The following is a 25675-nucleotide window of genomic DNA, read 5'->3' on the forward strand; positions in this document are numbered from 1 at the left end:
CTACTTTGAAAACTGTTATGGAACATATTCTGTAGTAGCTGCATGAGAAAGTATGTATAGGGAGAAAATTTTTTGGTTTCGCATAATTAAATATGTGTTTATTCTCTCCTCATGCTTGATTGGTAATTTGGCTGTATATAGAACTCTTGGTTGGAAATAGTTTTTCTTCAGAATTTTGGAGACATTCCTGCTTTGTGTTTAGGTTCCAGTATTGCTGATTTCTGAGCTGATTTCTTGTTTTAAACAGTTTTATTGAGATATAATTTACATACCACAAAATTTCACCCATTTAAAGCATAGAATTCAGTGGAGTTTGGTGTATTTAGGAGTTGGCCAACCATCTCAAAATCTAATCTAGAACATTTTAATCACTCCAGAAAGAAACTTCCTACTCGTTAGTTTCTCTCCATTCCCCATACTGTCACCAACTATAGGTAAATATGAATCCACTTCTTGTCTCTATAGATTTGTCTATTCTGGAAATTTCATATTAATGAGGTCTTAAAATATGTGGCTTCACAAGGCTTCTTTATTTAATATGATATTTTCAGGGATAATCCATGTTGTAGCCTGTACCAGTCCTTCGTTCCTTTTTATGGCTGAATAACATTCCATTGTATGGATATGTCGTTTGGGTTGTTCTCACTTTGGCTGTTATGAATAATGCTGCTGTGAATATTTGTGTGCAAGTTTTTGCATGGACATATGCTTTTGATTCTTTTGAGTATATACCCAGGAATGAAATTGCTAGGTCATATGGTAACTATATTTTGTTTAACATTTTTAGAAATTGCCAAACTGTTTTCCAGAGTGGCTGCTACATTTTACATTCCCACCAGTAATGGATAAAGGTTCCATTTTCTCCACATCCTTGCCAATATTTGTTATTGCCTGCCTTTTTTATTTTAGCTGTCTTAGTGAGTGTGAAGTAGTATCTCATTGTGGCTTTAATTGGTATTTCTCTAATGCCTAATGATGCTCAGCATTTTTTCATGTGCTTATTGGCGACTTATGTATCTTCTTACATTATGCAATAAAAAAAGTGTTTTTTGGTATATATTCTTCTTCTCAAGTGTATATCTGTAGTTGTCTTAAACAAAACTGTATTCCTGCAGCAATTTTTAAATTTAATAACATATGCGAACATATTTTTATGCCATTAAATATTGTTCTACAATATGATTTTTAATGACCTCATAGGCTTACATTGGGTGGTTGTGACATAATTTATTTCACCTATTTTCAATTGTTGGTTATTTAGCTTATTTCTAATTTTTTGGTATTGGTGAAAATTTTTATAGCTAAATTTTTGCATGTTTGATTATTTTTGCTCCTGCTTTTCTTAATAAAAAGCTTGACCAGAAGGATAGTACAAAGTTATTACAAAATTTTAAAGATACTGTCCTGGCTATCCAAAAAGTCTTAAGTTTAAATAAAGACCTAATGGGAAAGTAAATATTTTAAGGTTATATCCCATTTTTCAAAAGTAGGAAGTTTCAAAAATAGTACAAAGGAAAAAATAGTTCACTAAATGTGATGCTTAGTTCACCAGGTTATAACATGTATCAATAGTTCATTCCTTTTTATTTCTGAGTAATCTTTGCCTATTTTTTTAAATTGGATTGTCTTATTATTATTGAGTTGTAATAGTTGTTTATATATTCTAGATACAGGTCCCTTGTTAGATATGATTTGAAAATATTTTCTCTGTCTGGGAGTTGTCCTTTTACTTTTTTTCTGGTGTTGTTTGAAGTGCAAAAGTTTTTAATTTTGATGAAATCTGTTTTTTGCTGTACTTTCATTATCATATTTGAGAAATGATTGCCTAAGTCTGTGTCACAAAGGTTTATTCCCTATGTTTTCTTCTAAGTTTTTTATAGTTTTAGCTCTTAAATTTAGATTTATGATCCATTTTGAGTTTATTTTTGTATGTGGTGTACAATAAGGCTCCAACTTCCTTCTTTTACACGTGGATATCCAGTTATCCCAGCACTATTTGTTGAAAATACTGTTCTTTCCCCATTGAATTGTCTTAACAATTTGGTCCAAACTCAATTGACCATAAATGAAAGTGTTTGTTTCTGGATTCTCAGTTCTATTCCACTGACCTATGTGTCTTTCTTTATTGCAGTACCATATTGTCTTGATTACTGTAGCTTTGTAATATGTTTACAAATTGGGAACTGTAATTCCTCCAGGTTTGTTCTTTTTCAACATTGTTTTGGCCATTCTGGGTTCTTTGCATTTCCATATGCATTTTAGGATCAGCTTGACAATTTTGCAAAAAAGACAGCTGGGGTTTTTATGGGGGTTGTGTTGAATTTATAGATCAGTTTGGGGAGTATTGTCATGAAATATCTTTCCGCTTATTTAGATCTTTAATTTCTTTTAACAATATTTTTTGGTTTTAGTCTACAAGTCTTATCCTTGTTTTGTTCAATTTATTCTTAGGTATATTATTTTTTATGCTGTGGTAAATAATGTTTTGCTTTCATTTTTGAATTGTTCATTGCTGTTGTGTAGAAATATAATTGAATTTTGTAATTTCACTGAACTCATCTTTTAGTTCTAATAGTTTTTTTAGTGGATTCCTTAATTACATGAGATCATGTCTTATGTGAATAAGTGTAATTTTACTTCTTCCTTTCCAATTTGGATGTCTTTTATTTCTTTTTCTTCTTAACTGACCTGGCTAGAAATTTCAGTACAATGTCAAATAGGAATGGCAAAAGCTCATGGCCTTGTCTTGGTCCCAATCTTAGAAGGAAATCTTCCAGGTTTTTTTTTTTTTTATCATTAAGCATAATGTTGGCTGTAGGTTTTTAAATATATGCCCTTGATCTGATTCTTGAGCTCTTGTATGTGACATCTCTTCTCTGTCTCTAAGTCTCAGAATCTTGGAGGATCTATCTAGAAACTCTGTTGTTTGGGTATTGAGTCTACTTGATTGATTTACAGTCTTGTGACACATAACAACTTCTCAGTTGACAGTGGACCACATGTACAATGGTAGAGCTGTAAGATTAGTACCATATAGCCTAGGTGTATAGAAAGCTATCCCATCTAGGTTTGTGTAAGTACACTCTATGATGTTCACACAGTGACAAATCACCTAAAGAAGCATTTCTCAGAAAGTATCTCTGTTGTTAAGTGATGCATGACTGTATTTTGTTTATGATTTTCCATCTTGTTTTGTTTTGCTTTATAAGGAATGATCTCTCCCACTTCCTTATCCCTAAATCTCCTGTTACTAGTAAAAGGTCTTGAAGTCATCTTTAATTCCCTCTTTCTCATACATTCCACATCCTATCTGTCAGCAAGTCATATTGACTTACCCTAAAATGATATCCAGAATTTCACCACTTCTCACTACTTCTACATGAATTGCCCTGGCATGGAAGGCTGGCCCTGAGCTATCATCCATGCCCATCTTCATCTATTTTATATGTGGGACACCTACCACATGGCTTTTGCCAAGTGGTGCCATGTCCGCACCCGGGATCCGAATGGGCGAACCCCAGACCACCCAAGGGGAACGTGCGCACTTAATTGCTGCACCACTGGGCTGGCCCCCATGATCTACCATTCTTACTTCCCCTACTTAATCCAGTTCAGCCTTGGTGACTTACTTCATATATCTCAGATTCATTAACAGCATTCCTGCCTCGTGAACTTTGTCTTTGCACTTCTCTCTGCATGGAATGCTCTTCCAGATAACTATTTGATTTGCTTTTTTTATCTTCTTCACATCTCTGTTTAAATGGAATCTTATCAATGAGGCCTCCCCTGACTATCTATTAAAAAGCCTAGCATACTGGCAATTTTTATCCTTCATCCCTGTTTAAAATTTTTCCTTAAGCCCTATTCTCTGAGATGTGATATAGTATTTTCTTGTGTTTTATTGTTTGTCTCCTTCCACCTGAATTTAAGCCTCATGAGGGTAGAGATTTTTGTTTGTTTTGTTGATTGGTATATGCCTAGTGCTAGAAAAATAATTGGCACTAGTTGATGCTCAATGAATATTTTTGAATGAGGGAATGGGTATATTCTTCTGCATTTCATTAGTGTTACATTTTTAATTTTCAGGAGCTTTTTGTTACTAATTTTGTTTCCTTGATGTTTATCTTTTATAGCATCTTGTTCTTATTTAATAGATGGAATATTTTCTCTTTTCTCTCTAAATGTATTAATGATAGCTTTTTTTGGTTGTTTTTTCTTCACTTTTTTTAAATTGAGTTCCTAATAGTTTACAACATGTGAAATTTCAGTTGTACATTATTTTTTGTCCTTCACAATGTAAGTGCTCTCCTTCACCTCCTGTGCCCACCCTCAGCCCCCTTCCCCCCTGGTAGCCACTGAACCGTTTTCTTTGTCCATGTGTTTGTTTATCTTCCACATATGAGTGAAATCATATGGTATTTGTCTTTCTCTGTCTGCCTTATTTTGCTTAATACCCTCCAGGTCCATCCATGTTGAATGGGATGAGTTTGTCTTTTTTATGGCAGAACAGCATTCCATTGTGTATATATACCACATCTTCTTTATCCAATTAGTGGTCGATGGGCTCTTGGGTTGCTTCCATGTCTTGGCTATTGTGAATAATGCTGCAGTGAACATAGGGGTGCATGGGTCTCTTTGAATGGCTGATTTCAAGTTCTTTGGATAGATACCCTGTAGTGGGATGGCTGGGTCATACGGTATTTCTGTTTTTAATTTTTTGAGAAATCTCCATACTGCTTTCCATAGTGTCTCCACCAATTTGCATTCCCACTTGCAGTGTGTGAGGGTTCCTTTTTCTCCACAACGTCTCCAACATTTGTTATTTTTTGTCTTGGTCATTATAGCCAGTCTAACGGGTGTAAGGTGATACTTAGTGTAGTTTTTGTGAGCATTTCCCTAATGATCAGTGATGATGAGCATCTTTTCATGTGCCTATTGGCTATCTGTATATCTTCTCTGGAGAAATGTCTGTTTCTATCTCCTGCCCATTTTTTGATCGGGTGTTTTGAGATTTTATTGTTCAGTTGTGTGCATTCTTTATATATTATGGAGATTAACCCTTTGTCAGATATGTGATTTGCAAATATTTTTTCCCAGTTGGTAGGTTGTGTTTTTGTTTCAATCCTGTTTTCCCTTGCCTTGTAGAAGCTCTTTAGTCTGATGAAGTCCCATTTTTTAATTCTTTCTATTGTTTCCCTTGTCTGAGAAGACATGGTGTCTGAAAAGATCCTTCTAAGACACTGATGTTAGAGAATGTACTTCCAATATTTACTTCTAGAAGTCTCAGGGTTTCAGGTATTACCTTCAAGTCTTTGATCCATTTTGAGTTTATTTTTGTGAATGGTATAAGAAAACGCACTACTTTCCTTCTTTTACATGTGTCTGTCCAATTTTCCCTGCACCATTTGTTGAAGAGACTTTCCTTTCTCCATTGTATGTTCTCAGCTCCTTTGTTAAAGATTAGCTGTCCATAGATATGTGGTTTTATTTCTGGGCTTTCAATTTTGTTTCATTGATCTATGTGTCTGTTTTTGTACCAGTACCATGCTGTTTTGATTACAATAGCTTTGTAGTGTATTTTGAAGTCAGGGATTGTGATGCCTCCAGCCTTGTCCTTTTTCCTCAGGATTGCTTTAGCAATTCAGGGTCGTTTATTGCCCCATATGAATTTTAGGATTCTTGTTTTATTTCTGTAAAGAATGTCATGGGGTTTGTGATTGGGATTGCATTGAATCTGTAGATTGCTTTAGATAGCATGGACATTTTAACAATGTTTATTCTTCCAATCCATGCGCATGGAATGTCTTTCCATCCTTTATGTTGTCTCAATTTCTTTCAAGAAAGTCTAGTTTTCATTGTATAGGTATTTTACTTTTACTTTTATTCCAAGATAGTTTATTCTTTTTGTTGCGATTGTGAATGGGATTGTGTTCTTGAGTTCTCTTTCTAGCTGCTTCTTACCCCGACATTCAACTAGTAGTGTTCCTGTTTTAACCCTCCTTTCCCACCACTTCCCGAAATACTTGGTATCAGCAACTCTGAAGCCATTTGGGAGTTCTGCAGAGTAAATAGGAATGCTTCTCAACTCTCCCCACATCCGGTTTATTATTTCTTTCTCAGGCTTACTACTGAGAAAGCAATGTGCTTTCTATATTCATCTACTTTCCATATTTCAAAAATGTGTTACTGCTGTCTCTTAGTATTTCTCTTAATTCTTAAGTGTTTATTCTTTCAACAGTTATTTTAGTACTGTTTTTTGGGTTTCTGGAGGAATCCAAATGTGTTTCCAGTTTGCTGTCTTTACCTAGAAAGCCCCCTAGTCTTTATATTGTAATCACTGGTAATTTTATCTGTTTTGTTCATTCCTGCACCTCCAGTGCCTAGAAGAGTACTCAGCCCATAAAAGGAGCTTTGTAACTTTAGTTGGTATGTGTGTAGTGAGTGAGTATGTAAATAAGACCTCCCAGAGGGAAATTAAACATTTAAGAGAATGGAATGGCCTGTTAGAATTGTAAATGCCTTCACTTGCATTTGGAAGTTCTAAAATTTAACAAAGACAAAAGCCATTACATTATAATACCTTATATTATTTACTGATTGTTAAATGGTTAATAATATGCTTAAAGATACTAGCTGCATGATATCCTCATCTACATTCACATTTGTGTGTGAATATGCCAGAATCCATAGAAATTTTTTGTTCTGAATAAATAAAATGTTAGTCCTAATTGATTGGTGATCTCTCTGATAAAACCATTTTCTGCTGGTTTAGCATTTTTTCTAAATTTCAACTTAAGTTTATAAAGTCTTATTTTACTTATTTAAACATTTTAGAGAGTGTTAATTAGAGGTGTCTCAGTTAACTAAAATAAATTGTACTATATTTAATTTTTACAGTGATGCATTTGATTTTTCCTGGAACGGCAGAACTGGGATTCGCCAGAGCAGACTATCAAGTAGCACCTCCTTGCTTGATAAAGATGGGATATTCTCTAATTCAGCTAGCAGCAAACTCTTGGAGAGAGCCCATGGAATTCTCACGTTAGTATTGATTAGTAACTTGGATTGCTTTTCATGACTAGTTTAAAATTTCTGGCTGAAAAAATGAAGAGGGGTGATGGTGAAGCATTATTTTTGTGAGTAGAATTTTGAGTGAAACTAGACTCAAAAGTAGTCATTATTTAGAGCTATGAATTTCATGCATTATAAAGCCAGTGTTTTGTTTGTTTGTTTGTTTTCATTTCACCAAGAGAATAATGGTTGAATGTACTCACTATGTAGATGATTCTTTATTGCTCTTTGACAGACCCTACCTCCAGAGAGAGAAAAAACTTAGCTCTTTTTAGGATTCCTAGTCTTTAACTGCAATTGTTCTTTAATTCTGGTAGTCCTAACAAATTAGTCAGGAAAATCCCCTCCATAATGTTGGATGGGATCGTATATAGTGATATATAACACTTATCTGAGCCTGGCATTCCTCATTATTTGATCATAGAACTGGTTTGAGGACATGGATATAACCATGCATGGTGGATTAGTAAAAAGTTCTCAGCTACCTATATCAGCATATTTCAGACATTTCCAAAGCATATTTTTTGACTACTAGCTAGAGGTCTGACCAGTAGCTAGAGGTCTGACTGAATTGGATTCCTTAATCCCTATCTAAGTCATTGCTTAACAGTGTTAAGAGGTTCAATTTATGTAAGTCTTGCTGTACTCCAGAATTGTGAATTAGCCCATTTAATCCTCACAACAACTCTAAGAGGTTAGTGTATTACCATCCTCATTTTACGTTATTACATAATGAAACCAAGGCTTAAAGAAGTTAAAATCAGGGGCCGGCTCCGTGGCCGAGTGGTTAAGTTCGCGCGCTCCACTGTGGCGGCCCAGGGTTTGGATCCTGGGCGCAGACATGGCACTGCTCGTCATGCCATGTTGAGGCGGCGTCCCACATCCCACAACTAGAAGGACGTGCAACTAAGATATACAACTGTGTACGGGGGCGGGTTGGGGAGATAAAAGCAGAAAAAAAAAAAAAAGATTGGCAACAGTTGTTAGCCCAGGTGCCAATCTTAAAAAAAAAAAAGAAAAAAGTTAAAATCATACCTTAGTAGGTGGTAGAGTTTAGATGCAAGCCCAGGTCTTTCTGACTTCCCAGCCCATGTTCATAAGCATTGGGCTTTATTCTCTTTTTTTCTGTAGCCATAAAACAACCTTCTTGATATAAGTATGATACTGAGTTATGAATAAGAAAAAAAAAGAGCAGAAGAGAATTTTTAATTCCCAAAAGTAGAGGATCATAAGTTTTAGTGAAAAGTACCTTTTAAAAATTTATGAAATAGAGCATCTATTTAAAATCTTAAAATGACAGAAACTGAGTTTCTGTAGGTATAAGAAAGCAGAGCCCTATTAACATCCAAAAGAAAATGCAACTTTAGCTTTGAATGTACAAAATTATGTTACTGATCATCAGGCTTAAATCCGTTTATGCCTAGCTATAGTACAGAGCTGTCGTCTCTTTTCTTGTTCTCTTTTTCCCTTGCTTATTCTTCTTTCCCTAAGGTGCTTGCTTAGTTGAATCAAACAGTGTTTTCATGTGGAGGACCTATATCTTGGAAATGAGTATAGAATCTGTTGTTTCAGTAGAGTCCTTGAAGTCATTCACCTCTACAGTAGTTTTTTCTAATGTTTGATTTGTTTCTATAGGAGAAACAAAAACTTCAAATCCAAACCTGGCCTTCCAAAGGTGAGTGTTATAAAAAAACTTTTTCCATTGGTGTCTTCCTTCATAATTATTTTTTTATTACTCATACAAACAATCTTTTTGAATCAAAGACAAGAAATACCTTATTTATACCCCAAATAGGGATTAATTGTGTGCATTCAGTTGAATCCATTTCAGAAATAACACTGGATATTATGAAATGGCCAAGCTTAATTATTCTGATAAATATTTATTTGTGATATATTCCATTTTCTAGTATTTGTAAAGCTTCTGAATACGAATGAAATTTTTGTTGAGTAATGGCCTCTTTATGTAGATGTTTTCATTTCTCCTTGAGTCAGGTTAAGATCAAATTCTGAATTTTACTTGATTGTAAAATAATTTCTGATTAGTGCTCGTTAGCCAGGTTTTTCTGAAAAGGTCCATGGAGGCTTGCAGGTCTCTCATCTCTGTTGTAACTACTTAGCTCTGCTGTTGTAGCACAAATGCAGTTGTAGACGATACGTAATTGAGTGATTGTGACTGTATTCCAATAACAGTGAAATTTGAGTTTCATGTAATTTTTCCCGTGCCATTAATTTTTTTTTTCAACCGTATAAAATGGTGTAAGAACAGATTTGGCCCACGGGCCGTAATTTGCCTCCTCTGATCTACATTCTTTATGCAGAGATGACATTCCAAAAATATTTATTGCATTTACTAAAGAAAGAAAAATCTTACTGTTTCTTTTTCTTGGACCCTTCCAAAGAAAGAATCCTGTCACTTGTAACTTTGTTGATGAACATAATTCCAAAATTTTAAAGGAGCTGTTTATTCTCATGATTCTCTAGTTCAAGAATAAGGAAATGACTCTGTCTTTATTTTTCTTCAGCTTAAGTCACCTTAGGCTTAATACACTGCTGATGTGGTGTCTGATAATGTAAATATTGTTTTAAACCACAGAGCACAAAGGAAATTAATTTACATGGTTTTCACTTATGTTCTTAGCATGAAAAGATTTTATGTAGAGACAGAGGAAAGGAGGCCAAATTTGTTATCAAACGTCTGTATCTGTTCATTTGTCCTTTTTTTTTTCTTCGTTCTATAGCCATTTAGTATTTTGCATGCTGCTTTTGGGCCTCACTATTTGCACTGTTCTTTTCACTCTCCTCAAGTGGATAACTTCTTCAACTTCATATGATAGCCAGCGTGAATAGGTTGGATACATCTGAAGTAAATAATTCTATTGAATCATCAATCATAGGAATCCCATGTGTTTTTCTCTTTTTAAATTAAATGTGGCTATTTTTGTGTTTAGTGTGTCTCATAGATTCAAATACATATGTTTAATATTAGAGAGGCAAAATAGCCTATAAGAATATAGACTTTGGAGTCAGACTGATCTCCATTCAAATTCTAGATCCGTTACTTGCTCTATGGTTTTTAGAGTAAGTTCTCTAACTTGTCTTAACCTGTGTCCCGTCATTTCTAATGCAGGGCATTATACGTTAGGATTAGATACATGCATGCTTAGCAGTCAATAAATAATAAGTATTTTTCTTCATATTTTCTACCAGAACATTTAGAGCTGAATTTGTGGCTTATCTGTACACATACATGTATGTATGATGTGTGGTTTGTTTAGTAACCTCACTCTTCATCGTATTTTTCCTCCTCTTTTTTAAATATGCCTCTCTTTCTAATTATGCTTAATGAATGTCTTGCTTATTTCTTTCAGTCCATTTCAGATCAAGTCAAAACAAGTATATGTTAATAAAAATTAAAATGGGAGACCCTATATCCTCACTGACCATGGTCATTTTCTGAATATTTCTGTTGCATTGAGTTAGTTTTATATATAATGTGGAAAGAAGAAACAGAAGTGTAGATAACCTGAAATTGTTTTTTTTTCCTTCTTCTTTTGCTCTTTTGTGAAATCTGCACCCTCTTTCTTACCTTGCTATATGAAGCATTATTGCATTCATTGTACAACTTTTATAGCTGCTGGAAATAAGATTCAGTCTTCCCTCTTGTGGGCACTTCTAGTACGTCATTTTATGGATATAGATAAGATAAGATAAGATGCTTTATTTTTATTACAACCCTCAATAAACATAGGCAAATATTTAACAAATATATCCTTCAATAGCTCTTAGCCCTCTGTTAATATAGTTTTGATAGTACTTTCCCTTTTCTCTCTCAGAATTTGTTCCCTCTCATTCCTTGAAATGGTCACTTCTGTTAAATCTACTTTTCTAACATGACCTTTTAATTTCCAGTCTCTTTTACTCATAGTTGCCCTGCTGTACATTTCTACTTTGACACCCTGCTCATCTCTCAGACTTGATGCCCAAAGTGATTTTAGTGTGTTATTCTCCATTTTAGTCACTCAGGCTCAAAACTTGAAGTTAATTTTATCACCCATTTTAGTCCTCTTTAACAACATGAGCAATATCTTCTTTCTTTTTTTGGTGAAGGTAACATTGGTTTATAACATATAAATTTCAGGTGTACACCATTATTTTTTGACTTCTGTATAGACTACCTCATGCTCACCACCAAAAGTCCAGTTGTCATCTGTCACTGTCACATGTGCCCCTTTACCCCTTTTGCCCTCCTCCAACCCCTGTTCTCCTCTGGTAACCACCAATCTATTCTCTGTATCTATGTATTTGTTTGTTTATCTTCCATGTGTGAGTGAAATCACACAGTATTTGTCTTTCTTCATCTGACTTATTTCACTTAGCATAATACCCTCAAGGTCTATCCATGTTGTCGCAAATGGCAAGATTTCATCTTTTTTTATGGCTGACTAGTATTCCATTGTGTGTGTGTGTGTGTCTACGTGTGTACACATACACATCATCTTTACCCTTCTTCTGTCAATGGGCACTTAGTTTGTTTCCAAGTTTTGGCTATTGTGAATAATGCTGCAGTGAACATAAGGGTGTATATATCTTTTTGAATTAGTATTTTTGTGTTGTTTGATTAAATACTCAGAAATGGAATAGCTAGATCATATGGTAGTTCTTTTTTAATTTTTTGAGTAATATCCATACTCCAAATTGGTGGCCACACCAGTTTACATTCCCACCAGCAGTGTACATGGGCTCCCTTTTCACCACATCCTCTCCAACACTTGTTATTTCTTGTCTTTTTAATAATAGCCATTCTGATGGGTGTGAGGCAATGGGTGTGGTTTTGATTTGCATTTCCCTAATAATTAGTGATGTTGAACATCTTTTCACGTGCCTGTTGGCCATCTGTATATTTTCTTTGGAATAACTTCTGTTCAGATCCTTTGCGCATTTTTTAATAGGGTTGTTGTTTTGTTGTTGTTGAGCTGTATGAGTTCTTTATATATTTTGGATATTAATCCCTTATTGGCTATATGATTTGCAAATATCTTCTCCCAATTGGTAGTTTGTCTTTTCGTTTTGAGATGGTTTCCTTTGCTGTATGAGCAATATATTCTTAATTTTTGTGTCTATAGTACCTTGCACAGCAAGTAGTAAATAATTGATTTAAAAACAATGTACTGATTAATTAAGCTGAATAAACTAAACAGTGAAGATGGAATTAAGAAAGGAATAAAGTAGATAATGAACAGAAGACCTAAGAAGGGAATTAACTCTATATCCCTTTTCTGCTAGATCTCTCACCCATGTTCTAATTTTTGGTTTTTATCACCTTATGCTGAGCTTTTGCAGCCATCACTTAACTGGGTTCATCTCTCTCGGGTCCTTAGCCTCCTGCTCTCCATCTAGTTCTGTTCTGTCTTGTCTCCCTTTTCTCCCTTGCCCTATTTTATCTTCTTCATAAATCTTAAAAACTCTCAAATTATCATTTATTTTTTAATGTCCTTGTAGGCTGTTTCTGTATAGTTGAATGCAGTGTATTCCTAGCATTTAGAACAGAGCCTGATGTGTAGATTTGATTGATTTGATCATGGTAAGTTTTATGGGTAGAAGTCTAGTCTCCTGTTGCTGAGGAAACATTGCTCAAAAATCGTTAGTTGATAACCATTTATGCCTTAATCTAAACTAATGTTTATTTAATTACCTACTCTGTACCAGACACTGTTTTCGGCATTGTGGTTATGGGGATAAACAGTCTAGTCAGAGTCCTTGCTCTCTCACAGTTTATCTTTTAGAGAAATAAAAAAAACAACATACAATTAAGCAAATAAATGAAAGGATAATTTACACCATATTATGTTCAAAGAGGAAAATGAAGTGACATATTCTTGACTTAGAAGTGGGCTACTTTTTGGGTATTTAAGCAAAATCTTTATAACGAAGTTTGTGTGTTAATCAATGCCAAGAAAAATCAAGCGATGTGAAGGTCTGCCTATAGAGTATTCCAAGCAAATGAAAAAATTGGAAAGACACTGAGGTGAGAATGAATATGAGGTTTTGTTTTTGTTTTTGTTTTTTTACTTTTCAAATTAAATTCCTTCAAAGCGAGGACTTTTTTTTTATAGTTATTTGTTTTACACAGTCCATATGATGTTTTTTCACACAGTGACAAACATTTAGTAATGAATTTTACCATTGGTTTAGATACAGGTTTATAAAATGAAACCATTATTTCCATGGTCTTTTTCTGGAAAGTGTGTTGAATAGGGGGAAAAATCATTTTCATCTTTAGTGCTAGTTTGTTTTTACTTATGGATAAACTATAAAATTCTTCTAATTGAGTCTTCATGAGCGTGTAAAATTATTTTTTCTTAATATACAATGAATCTTCTTGTGAGAATTGAAAAATACTAATAAGAATAAAGCAAAAACCCTCCAAAATTCAACATACACATGACATTTTGAATATAAGTTATTGTTTTATGTGGCTTTTTTTGGTCAGTAGTATTTGCAAATATTTTTCCTTGTTAGTAAATACAGGTTTACAGTATCCTTAAGAGCTGTATAGTATTCATTTGTGTGAATGAAGCATACTTTATGAAAACAATTGCATATTATTGCAAATCTCTGTTCATAATTTTTCACTATGTTTTGAAGTACATTGTTAGAAATAACATTCAGATCTTGTTTGATAATCTCTTTAAATAAATATCTGGAAGTGAAATTGCTTATCAGGAAAGTTATACTGATTTGCATTCCTAAGAACAGTGCATAAAATGCCTATTTCTCCACATCCTCACGAATACTGGGTTTTGTCAGAATTTATTATGTTTGCCAATCTGCAGAAAATCTCTTTAAAAGAAAATGTGTATTTCTGTGATTACAAGTGAGATTGATTGTCATTATGTTGTCATTTATACTTTATTTGAGAATTGCATATTCAGGTCTTCTACTCATTTATTATGGTGGGATATATTTTTAAAGGATTTTTACAGTTCTTATATACAGATGATAAGTCTTTATCATTGTTGGAAATATTTTTTCTTAGTTGTAATTGTTTAAGCATATATTGTACTTATTGCCACTTGAAAGTTTTTATTTTTTAATGTTTATATTGTCAAAGTTAATATTTTTTAGACTTTTAAAAGCTCCCAATCACTTTACTAATATCCTATTTTGTATTCTTTAGTTGCTTTATGCGTAACTCCTATCTTATTATTAAGGTTAATAATTAGCACATGAGGATGAAGGTTGATAGGGACTATGTTTTCTTTTTTTCTGTGTATATATTCTTGGCATACCTGGTATAACCCTGGGATTTAATTTAATTTATTGTCTCTATGAGTCAGGATTCAGTTGCAGATGACAGTAATCACTGTAGTTATTTTAAGTAGAAAGGGGCTTAATTCAGGGAGATGCTTAGACAATCATTAGAAGCCTTAGAGTTTCAGAGAATTAAAACAAAGAGGAGAACTGAACCCAGTTGTCGTCAGAAAGCTAGGAAATCTGGAAGCTGCCTTTGTAGCTGCTGCTTCCAGTCACACACCACCTGTGGTATAATCCAGGAATCAGGAAGAAGCTGCTACAACTATTGGCTCTAGGGCTAAGGTGTATTTACTAGAGTTGCAGTGACAGTACCAAAGTTCTGCACTCTGCCTCTCAGCACTCACAAAAGTAGTACCTGGACACTGGGACCACAGAAAACGAAAGCACTTTCATGTACATGCTTGCCAGCAGAAACAGAAGCTAGTAGCCAGAGGCTCTGCCTCAGTAATACCTTCCTAGTTTCACATGTGGCAATTTAATTGATGAACTGCAATCACATCTGGGACCCAAGATGCAAGAGAGTTTGGGAAATATAGTTTTCTTTTTAGCTGGAAAGCTTTTGCAGGAAAGCAGAAGGAGTGCAGAATCTCCCATATCCACCTCAGTCATTATACATAAGAAATAATGAAAAGTGGCTTACAATTTTGTTTTTCCTATTCTTAAATTAATTTATGTGAATAATTTGGTATTTTCCCCTTTGTTTTCAGCACTTACTAGAGGTAAATTCTTTAAAACACCTAACAAGACTGACCTTACAGGATCGAATTACCAAGTCTCTTCTTCATTTGCACAAGAAGAAGAAACCTCCCAGCATCAGTGCCCAGTTTCAGGTTATTTCCTATTTTACTTTATAAAAAAAATTTTACTTTTAACAAAAAGGAATATGTTTCTTTCAGATTGGCATTGAAAGGTCAAAGTGATCTGCAGGATACCTGAGTGGGATATGACTCATGTAACTAAAATGCCATGCTATAATGGTCATTTTGGAGAGAAGTACCAAAGATGGAAAAAAGTTAGCTGCCTTTCTTTTTCATCCTTGTATATCTGGATAGTGGATATCCCAAAGAGTGATTCATTATTTTTAATGTGAGGAGAAAGGCAGCAGAAAATTGATAATATAAACAAAATCTGCCTTAAAGCCTACTGCTTGGATATAGTCACTGTTAACATAACGATGTATGTTTTGTTCTCTATATATTTAAACCTCATGCTACTGGCATTAATATTTAAATGGGATTGTAGGATTTTTTTTTTGTTTGCTTATTTTAGTTTTGTATATATAGAAATTCAGTTCCTTTTATTGTGACTGGGCGTTTAAGAGTAAGTATGATCATAATAAATTAACCAAATAACTTGAGAATAATTTTTCAAAATACATTTCTAATTACTTCTTCCTGTTCTTCTCAAGTCATCTCTCTCTACTGTTCTATTCATTTGCTAGTTTTTTATGAAAATGAGCTGAAAATCTGATGAGTAACAATGCTTTGCATAATTTTACTCTGCTTCATGCTTAAATCACAGAAGCAAAGTGCATTGTTAACTAAAAATTTCTTTTATCTGCTGGTAGCTGTATTTCTATATGTTATCACTTTTCTTAATCCTCCTTTTTAAGCCAGAATACTTGAATGTAAATTATCTACTAATATGTCACTGTATATGATCTTGTTTGATTTATAAGCACAGTTCTTCAAATTATGGGCTAGAAATGTCATTTTATTTTAGACACTTCTCACCAGATCTAGAGAAAAATTTGAATCTGTGAAGGCTATTTGGTCAAATGCTTTCTTTTAAAATAGAAAGAAACAGAAAAATCAAGATGAAAAGCCAAATAACTTACTATGTGCTAATAAGGTTAAAGGAAAGACAGTTGAATATAGTGGAAGATCTGCCATGAATTTAAAAAAATCTGTCTTAATTCATAATCCTATGAGTTAATGATATTTGATTATTAAAAAAAGAGAGATGTTTCTTGGCCAAGTGTATCCATACCTTGGTGCTGTCTTCACATTTCCAGAGTCTGGCTTTTTACTTGTAGATTTAGAAATGCAAAAGTGAGTGGGTTATAGGGAAAAAAATCATGCTAAGTGATAAACTATACACTGCTTTGTAAAACAGTATCAAAGTGTATTAATATACAATGAGAAACGGAATTATAAGCAGACTTGTTACAATTGTTAGTTCATTATCACATTTTCCCCTGATTAGCAAATCAACATGGGAAACCTAATTCTGATCAAAAGGTAACTTCATGAGCTTCATATCTGAAAAGGAAGCATTAATCTCATAATTATGAAGAGTAGAATAAAGCTGTTAAGTGTCCTTTGTTTTGTTACCTTGGATCTTTTACAGGTGCCTGTATACCAAAGTCATTCTTTAATCTGAATAGTACATTATAGCTACTACAATAAAAACTTAGTTATAATTACAGTCCTCTTATGTCCCTTAAAATCCCCTGAAATTTAAGAATTTTGGAGAATTTATTCTCAAGTTGTACTTATGTGTTGTATGTAACTTTTGCAAAAAGGGCCATCTTTAGTGTTTCTAATATGTTAAATATTACAAAAGTAATTGAGTTGTTTTGATTATTTAGAAAATACAGGTGAACAAAAACAAGTGAAAATCATTTGCCATCCAGAGATGATGACCAATGTACCATATTTTCCAAATCCTTTACTAAATATTTATATATATGCATTATCTAATTTTTCATCCAATTCTATGAGATAAATACTGTTATTGTACAGGTGAAGAAATTATAAGTGGTGGAGATGGATGGCACCCAAGTGTCTTTGATTCCATGCCTTTCTTATGAATGAATGTCTATTTTCATGAAAATGAGATCATCGAACTCATGATGGGTTAACTGATACAGGAATTGCCCTTCTGCTCTAAGCAACTAGAAAACTGGACAAAAGATAAGAATCAAATGTTTTTAGATATTAGACAGTAAGCATTGCAGGACTGTGATCCCTGAGACAAGAGAAATAAATGAGGCAAGCCCCAGATTACTGCATAAAGGCAGTTTTCTATGGCTCAGGAAGAGGGGAGCCAAACAAATGCCAGAGATTTTGCTCTAGACTTGCCCTCAGAAAGCTTAAAAGGAAGTCTTAAAAGAATCAAAGTGATCCTACATAACAGCATGCCAGGAAAAATGTCTGTCACTCTTTAAAGCAATGTAACAAAATCCAACAGTGTAAAATCACAATGTCTAGCATCCGATATGAAATGACTAGACATGCAAAGAGTCAAGGAAAATGAAACTTATAACAAGGGAGAAAAAACAATCATTAGAAACAGACCTAAACGTGACAGAGATGATGGAAATAGTAGATAAGGATCTCAAAATAGCTACTACAGATTGTATAAATATGTCTAAGGATATAACATAAAACATGAATATGATGAGAAAAAATTAGAAGATATGAAAAAGATTCAAATGGAACTTTTAGAGATTAAAAATGTAATATTTGAAAATAAGGTAGATGGGATTAACACCTATTAGTGCAGAAGTAATGAATTTGAAATTATATTTGCTTAAAAATAAAGCCCAGAGGGAAATAACAAAGATGGAGAAAAATGAAAAAAAGCATTAATAACTTGTAGGAAAATATCAGGTGGTTGAATAGAGGTGTAATTGCATCTCAGAAGGAGAGGTAAGAGAGGAGGGTACAGCAAAACATTTGAAGAAATCATGACCAAAATTTTCCCCAATTTTATGAATAATATAAGCCCAAATATCAAAGAATCTCAACAAACCCCAAGCAGAACAAACGGAAACACACCAAGGCATATCGCATCAAAGTGCTAAAACCAGTTAAAAAGAGAAAATCTTAAAATACTCCCAGAGAAAAAAGAAGATATTATGTGCAAAGAAATGAAGATAAGAATAACAGTAGGTTTCTCATCAGAAACTATGAAAGCCGGAAGTCAAGAGTAATATCTTCAAAAGACTGAAAGGAAAAAAATTGTTACTCTAGAATTCTATGCACAGTGAATATATTTTGTAAAAATGAAGGTTAAAGGGGCTGGCCCCATGGCGTAGTGATTGAATTCAGTGTGCTACACTTCAGTGGCCCAGGTGTCCAGGTTTGGATCGTGGGCACAGACCTACACCACTCGTCAGCCATGGTGTGGTGGCAACCCACATAAAAATAGGGAAGGATTGGCACAGATGTTAGCTCAGGGCTAATCTTCCTCAAGTGAAAAAAAAAAAAGAGAGAGAGAGGAAGATTGGTGACGGATCTTAGCTCAGGGCGAATCTTCCTCAGCCAAAACAAAAAGAAAAAAAATGAAAGTTAAATAGAAAGAAAAACTGAGAGAATTTATTGCCAGCAGTTCGTACAATATCAGAATGTTAAATGTGGGAGAAAAATGATGAGAAAACCACATGGAAATTTAGATCTTTGCAAAATATGAAGAGTGCCAGAATGACAGAAATGTAACTTAACTATAAAAAAATACTTTTTCTCTTCTTTTAATCTTTTAAAAAGACAATTGACTGTAGAAAACAAAAATAATATGAGGTAGAAATAAAACATATGACAAAAGTAGCATAAAAAAAGGAGGGGCTAACATGTAAGTATACACTATTATAAAGTTTTTACATTATACAGGAAATGGTGTGACATTATTTGAAGGTAGATTGTGATATGTTAACGCTGTGAACCCTAGAGCAATTCCAAAAACAAAAGCTCATTATAGGTAATGAGCAAATAGCAGAACTAAAATGGAATCATAAAATATGCTGAATTTAAAAAAGACATGATAAAACAGCATATTAAATAAATAGAAGCAAATAGCAAGATGGTAGACCGTATGTATATTTTTCTTGATCATTTCAACTGTTAGGTAAGTTCCCACCCTCACCCTACTCTGGATCATTCTCTTTTGAGATTTTGTCTCCTGCAAGCAAATGTTAGTATGAATCTATCCTTTTGGCCACCAAACTGTCAAATAAAGTACCTAAAGCCTTAAGTTATGGGCAGAATGATGCAACTTGATCATAAGGCAAAACTGCATTGTTTATGCATGGACCCCTATGTGAAAGCCTGGTCACTTCATAGGCACCATGTCTCTGCTCAATTAATTCCTTAAAAGGAGTTTTGTGGCTTTCTCCTAGGGTAATAGGTCATGCACATGCTGTTGCTATTATATCTGCTGAAACCTGCTAATAAAACCACTGCCCCTCTCCTGCATGCCTAGCTGCTCAGAGACCCATGGATTGCTGGGAAATATATCCGCCACTACATCATTAGTCAACATAGTCCTATACTTAGAGCAGTTTTTCTCTTCCTTGGCCTAAGGGTCTTTCTAACTTTAGGTCTAAGGAAGATGTAGGATACATGAAGCATTTTTTTTTTTTTGCAAAAATCTGAATAACCTTCTTTCAGTTCTGCCTCTGAAACTAAGGATTAAGTCATTACCCAAACTAAACCAAACTGATTTTTATTCTCTGAACATATATTTATGGATTAAGTTTTCTACAATAGCTATCTATATATTGGTTTTATAATTAGAGGAAAAGATGTCTAAAAAGGATTACTTTTTTCACAGATGGTTTATTTATAGCAGCAGGAAGCAGATAGGTGGTTGCCTGGGGCTGTGGGCAGAAGCAGTTATTGATGGCAAATGGGCAGCAGGGAGCTCTTTGGAATGATAGAAGATTTCTAGATCTGGATTGTAGTGATGGTTGCACAATTGTATAAATTTACTAAAAATCATCTGTATACTACAATGGTCATGTTTTTATAGTATGTAAATTGTATTTCAGTAAAACTTCTAAAAACAAAAGTCACTATTAACAGAATGAAAAGGCAGCCTACAGGGTATGAGAATATACTTGCAGTACAGCTGAAAAAGACCTTGTATGTGGAATATATGAAGAACCATAAATCAATTTTTAAAAAGACAGACAACCTAATAGAAATGCGCAAAAGTCTTGAATACGCAAAACTGTCTGATATCAAAAGATGTTCTCCAAAAGGCCAATAAGCCTATCAAATACCTGCTCAACATTATTCTTCATTAGGAAAATATAAATTAAAACTATAAGGCAATAATACTACACACTTGGGGCTGACCCGGTAGCCTAGTGGTTAAGTTTGCATGCTCTGCTTTGGTGGCCTGGGGTTTGCAGGTTTGGATCCCAGGTGTGGACCTAGCACTGCTTGTCAAGCCATGCTGTGGTGGCTTCCCACATAAAATAGCAGAAGATTGGCACAGATGCTAGCTCAGGGCCAATCTTTCTCACCAAGATGATGATAATAATAATAATAATAATAATAATAACGATAATGCACACTTGCCAGCTTGGCTGAAATAAAAGACTGTGATATAAAGTGTTGGTCAGGATGTGGAGCAACCAGAACTTTTATACTCTGCTGTTAAAATATAAATTAATGGAGGCATTTTGGAAAACAGTTAAAAGACACGTAGAAGAACATTGATAGCAACTTTATTTGTAATAGCCCAAACTGGAACAACTAAATATCCATCCTAAATGGATAATTTAATTGTGGTATATTTTATAGCACTGAAAATGTACAAAATGCAAGTGTATGCAACAAAATGATACATGGTATGTCTTTCTTGTTATATGAAGTTTAATAGCAGCAAAACTAATTTACTGTCTTAGAAGTCAGGATAATGATTACCCTTGGTTGACGTGTGGAGGTCGGGGCAGGTAGCTTATGTACAGTGACCTTGCTAAATTCAGTGCACCAGGGCACAGAGGGGCTTCTGAAGTTCTGGTAATATTTTCTTTATTGATTTGTGCTCTGGTTATGAGAGTGTGTTCCCTTTGTGAAAATGCATCAAACTAAACTTAGGATTTAAGCATTTTATTATATATATCATACTACAATAACATTTACAAGGAAAAAAGCACCTAAAAATAAAAAATTTGTATGTTGATGCAATATATATGACAACAGTAGCAGGAGTCTATGTGGTTGTAAGGCTTCTAAGTTTTACTTTGTTATAAAATATTGACTCTAAGTAGACTGTGACAAGTGGGTTTGTATATTCTAATCCCTAGAACAGCCAGTAAAAAACAGTACAAAGAGTATAGCTGGAAAGCCAATAGATAAATTAAATATAATACTAAAAACCAAAATATGTTTTCTGACCATAATGGGATTAAATCAGAAGTCAATGAAAGATAACCATCCCCAAATATTTGGCAAATAAAAAACAGACATCTAAATAATACATGAGTCAAAGAGGAAGGAAAATTTTGAAAATATTTTAAATGGAATGAAAATGAAATATCAAACTGTGTGCAATACAGCTAAAGCAGTGCTCCAAGATTAATTTATAATGTCAAATGCATTTATTAGAAAAGAAGAAAAATCAATAATCTATGCTTCTACCTTAAGAAACTAGGAAAAGAAAAACATATTAAACCCAAAGCAAGCGGAAGGAATGAAATGATAAAGATAAAAGCAGAAAGCAGTGAATTTGAAAACAGAAAAATAATACAGAAAAATCAATGTTTAAAATGTTTAAAAACTGGTTCTTTGAAAAGATCAAAAACTTTATAAACCTCTAGCTAGACTAATTAGGAAAAAAGAGATTAAGTACAAACTATCGCTATTAGGAATGAAAGCGGCAACATCGCTGCATACTCTACAAACATTAAAATTAAAGCAGGGGAACACCACCTTACTGGATACCCTGCTGGATGATTTTCAGAGTTGCTCTAGGAATGCATGAGTTTGAATAAAATTACTTCATGAAATGTGAAGAAAAGTGAGAAATTTATTCTTGACTTAGATTATTTTGAAATATATCTGCAATATTTACTATTGCCAAGCTATCAGCTTTAAGATTAAATTACCCTCCTTGTCCTTAATTATACTTAATTTAATCAGTATGGGAATATACACAATTTTCTTTTCAGAAACAAACCTATTTCCATGAATACCATTTGTTTTTTGCATATTTTGCCAACACTCTTGTTTATATTTGTAAATCATTCTTTGTCAGTTTGTAGTGAGAGAAAATGCTAATTATATTGCTTTGTATTGCAGGCCTCATTAAGCAAGCTGATGGAGACGCTTGGTCAAGCAGAACCTTATTTTGTAAAATGCATTCGCTCTAATGCTGAAAAGGTAAAATTGTCCTGTAAATAAGAGCTTCTAGCTCAGCTTACTTCAAACCAAGCCTTAAATTCTTTCTAAAGAGACTAAATGGAGGGGAAAAACTATAATCTTTGTAAGGAAAACAATGTTCTATATTTTTTATGGATATCCTTCTAATTTCTGCACTTACCCGGCTGTAAGATATTTATATGAGCTTGATTTAGCATCTCCTAGAATTTGAGAAGTAAATAGCTCTTGAAATTCCATCATAAAAAAGTGTTTTATGCAACTTTTGTTACCCTGAGATTAATCTCTCTTCTTTGGATATAAGCTATCACTCTTAAAGAAGCTGCTTGGCATTTTTCATGTTTAGAGATTCTTGTCTCTGTAAAATAAGGTACTGGGGACATTTTTGATTATTTCCTCTTTTCTATGACAGTTCTCCTAATTAGAGCTTTGCAAAATATATGTAATAAGTGTCAACATTTGTCGTCTTTCTTTATGTTCATCATAGGAAAACATAGTTCCCAGCCAGAACAGCTAAAATGTTATAGGAATTATGCTCAGCTTTTTAAATTCTTTTTTGTTTGTTTTTTGTTTTGTTTTTTGTTTTTGAGGAAGATTAACCCTGAGCTAACTGCTGCCAATCTTCCTTTTTTTGCTGAGGAAGACTGGCCCTGAGCTAACATCCGTGCCCATCTTCCTCTACTTTATATGTGGGACACCTACCACAGCATGGCTTGCCAAGCGGTGCCATGTCTGCACCCGGGATCCGAACTGGCGAACCCAGGGCCACCAAAGCGGAATGTGCGAACTTAACCACTGCGCCACTGGGCCGGCCCCATCAGCTTTTTTAATTCTTAAGAAGCAGTCTCCCACTCTATTTACAAGCTTTGTGACTTTAAATGAGTTACTTAAACCTTTCTGTGACTTATATATTTTCATCTGGGTAAGAATATACTATAATTATAGGACCAACCTCATAGTGTTTTGTGATTTTTTGAGTCAATACCTGTAAAGTACTTAGAATGTTCCTAGCCCGTCCTAAGTGTTTAGTAAATGTTAGCTATTCTTTTATAGTGACAAAAAAGGAAACCATTCTATTTATAGTTAAGTGGAAGTTTGAGTCTCTATTATTAATTGAGATCTTGCTATGCAAAAAGTTCAATTAACGAAGTATTTCAGGGCACAGAATAATTACAAAATAAATGTTAACTGTTATGATTATTTAACATAAGTTTCCCACTTGACTTTTTTTCCTTGACAGCTGGGATTTTCCATCTCTCTGCAGGAAAATGTTTGTGATTACTGTAGAGGGGGATCATTGAAAATAGTATTTAGAGAATAAGGAGAAATATAAGAAGCTCCAAATACATCCTTTTTTGAATGTCTAAAAACATGCCTAATGGGGCTGGCCCTGTGGCCAAGTGATTGGGTTAGCATGTCTGCTTTGGCAGCCCAGGGTTTCACCAGTTCGAATCCTGGGCACAGACCACTCGTCAGGCCATGCTGAGGCGGTGTTCCACATGCCACAACTAGAAGGACCCACAACTAAAATATGCAACTATGTACTGGGGGGATTTGGGGAGAAAAAGCAGAAAAAGAAAAATGCCTACTGAGATACCTAGGAGTGACAGGGTGTCATGACTGGTGATGAGTGACTGCCTCCCATTAGTATCTTCCCTGTCTATGCCTGTACAATAAGGAGATCAATTCTTAAGGACTAATGGAATTTTTTGTTTTTCAATGTGTCATACCAGTATCATTAACAAAAATACAGACACTCTTGATTGTGTTAAGTAGGTTAGTCTTGTTACAGATTTTATAGTGACTAGACAATGTGGCCTCCTTTGAAGGTCCTCTCCCTCTACAACTAGAGAAACCTGGAAGCTTGGTTTCTCTTTTTTCCCTAGAGTCAGGCAGTCAGAACTTTTCTGAAGCTATCAGCTGGGGAGGTAAGATTGTCCCATCACCTCTGCTATATCTTAACCAGACAACCTCTAGTCAATTTCTAGATCTTCAGAAGTTAACCATACTTATAAGACAGACATTAATTTGGAGATCTGTTCTTCTGGGTTAATATTTGTTCCATTTGCCTTGTTTTAGCTGCCGTTAAGGTTCAATGATGCCTTGGTACTTAGACAGCTTCGGTACACTGGGATGCTGGAGACAGTTCGGATTCGCCAGTCAGGATACAGCTGCAAATATTCTTTCCAGGTTATGCTTTTATAGTGATATTTAAATATATATGCACATCAAGTGAATTATTCCTTTGTCTTGCTTTTTGTTAATTTCAGGCTTACTTGTTTATTCCTCTTAATTCTTCCTTTTCATTCCATCCTTTGTATGTAGAATTGAAGAGGGAGAGAGAGTACTCAGTTCCATTGAATGGCAACAATCTCAATAAGCTTGCGTTGTAATTGAATCCAACATGTGACTATTCTGATTTGATCTGAATGTTTGCTAATACTAAGTTTACTCATAACATAGCAATTCTTCACACTGATTGCTCCAGTAGTTGAAATAGTTCAATCAGAACTATCTGAAAAGATTCCATTTGCTTTTCTCTGAAGTTTTCTCAGCAGGATTTTCTTTTATAGGAAGCTGCCAGCAAGCCTTACAGCTATTCTTAACAGCTACTGCTGCTATGGGTGTAGAAATTGTATTGAAGCTTTTCAGCAGCTGAGCAAATCTTTGCTGTTACTGGGAGAGAAAGCTTCATTCTCACTTGTACCTTGTAATAGCTGCCACCTTTGCTTATTTTTCTGCTAAAAATTTCAGATGCTTGTTAAATAACTTTTTCTTTGGTCTTTAATACAGCTTTCTCAAAAGAGAGAATTAGTTTCTGCCCTTCTATTCTTCTTCCATTCCCCTTTGATAACAAAATATGTAGAACTGTCCCCCCCCCCACATTTTACAAATTAACTTTGTGTGATATTTTAAATTAACAGGCAAATTCTTGGTTTCACCCTGTTTAAAAGAATGAGAAAAGGATCAATAAAAGGACAATTAGTTGAGGATGTTGTTTACATATAATTCTCTTGTGACTTTACAACATTCTCTTTTCATTTTTCAGGATTTTGTGAGCCACTTCCATGTACTTCTTCCCCGAAATATTATTCCGTCCAAATTTAACATTCAGGATTTCTTCAGGAAAATAAATCTTAATCCAGATAATTATCAAGTTGGAAAATCCATGGTAAATA

At 34.2% G+C, this 25675-nt stretch overlaps 1 protein-coding gene across 6 annotated transcripts in view; it reads left to right on the forward strand.

The window, feature by feature from the left end:
- LOC124233049 (unconventional myosin-IXa) overlaps positions 1-25675 on the forward strand; it is a 289642-nt gene that overhangs the window by 169488 nt on the left and 94479 nt on the right. For all 6 annotated transcript variants that reach the window (XR_006886963.1, XM_046650076.1, XM_046650077.1 and 3 more), the window contains 6 exons: positions 6898-7041; positions 8707-8746; positions 15096-15218; positions 22419-22499; positions 24576-24686; positions 25546-25668. Coding sequence is in view for 5 of the 6 variants with exons in the window: in XM_046650076.1 (XP_046506032.1) it covers positions 6898-7041; positions 8707-8746; positions 15096-15218; positions 22419-22499; positions 24576-24686; positions 25546-25668 (622 nt within the window). In the remaining variant the exon portion in view is untranslated. The remainder of the gene's footprint in view (positions 1-6897; positions 7042-8706; positions 8747-15095; positions 15219-22418; positions 22500-24575; positions 24687-25545; positions 25669-25675) is intronic.

The sequence above is a fragment of the Equus quagga genome, unplaced genomic scaffold, assembly GCF_021613505.1.
Source record: "Equus quagga isolate Etosha38 unplaced genomic scaffold, UCLA_HA_Equagga_1.0 153_RagTag, whole genome shotgun sequence".
In the NCBI taxonomy this organism is placed as follows: domain Eukaryota; kingdom Metazoa; phylum Chordata; class Mammalia; order Perissodactyla; family Equidae; genus Equus; species Equus quagga.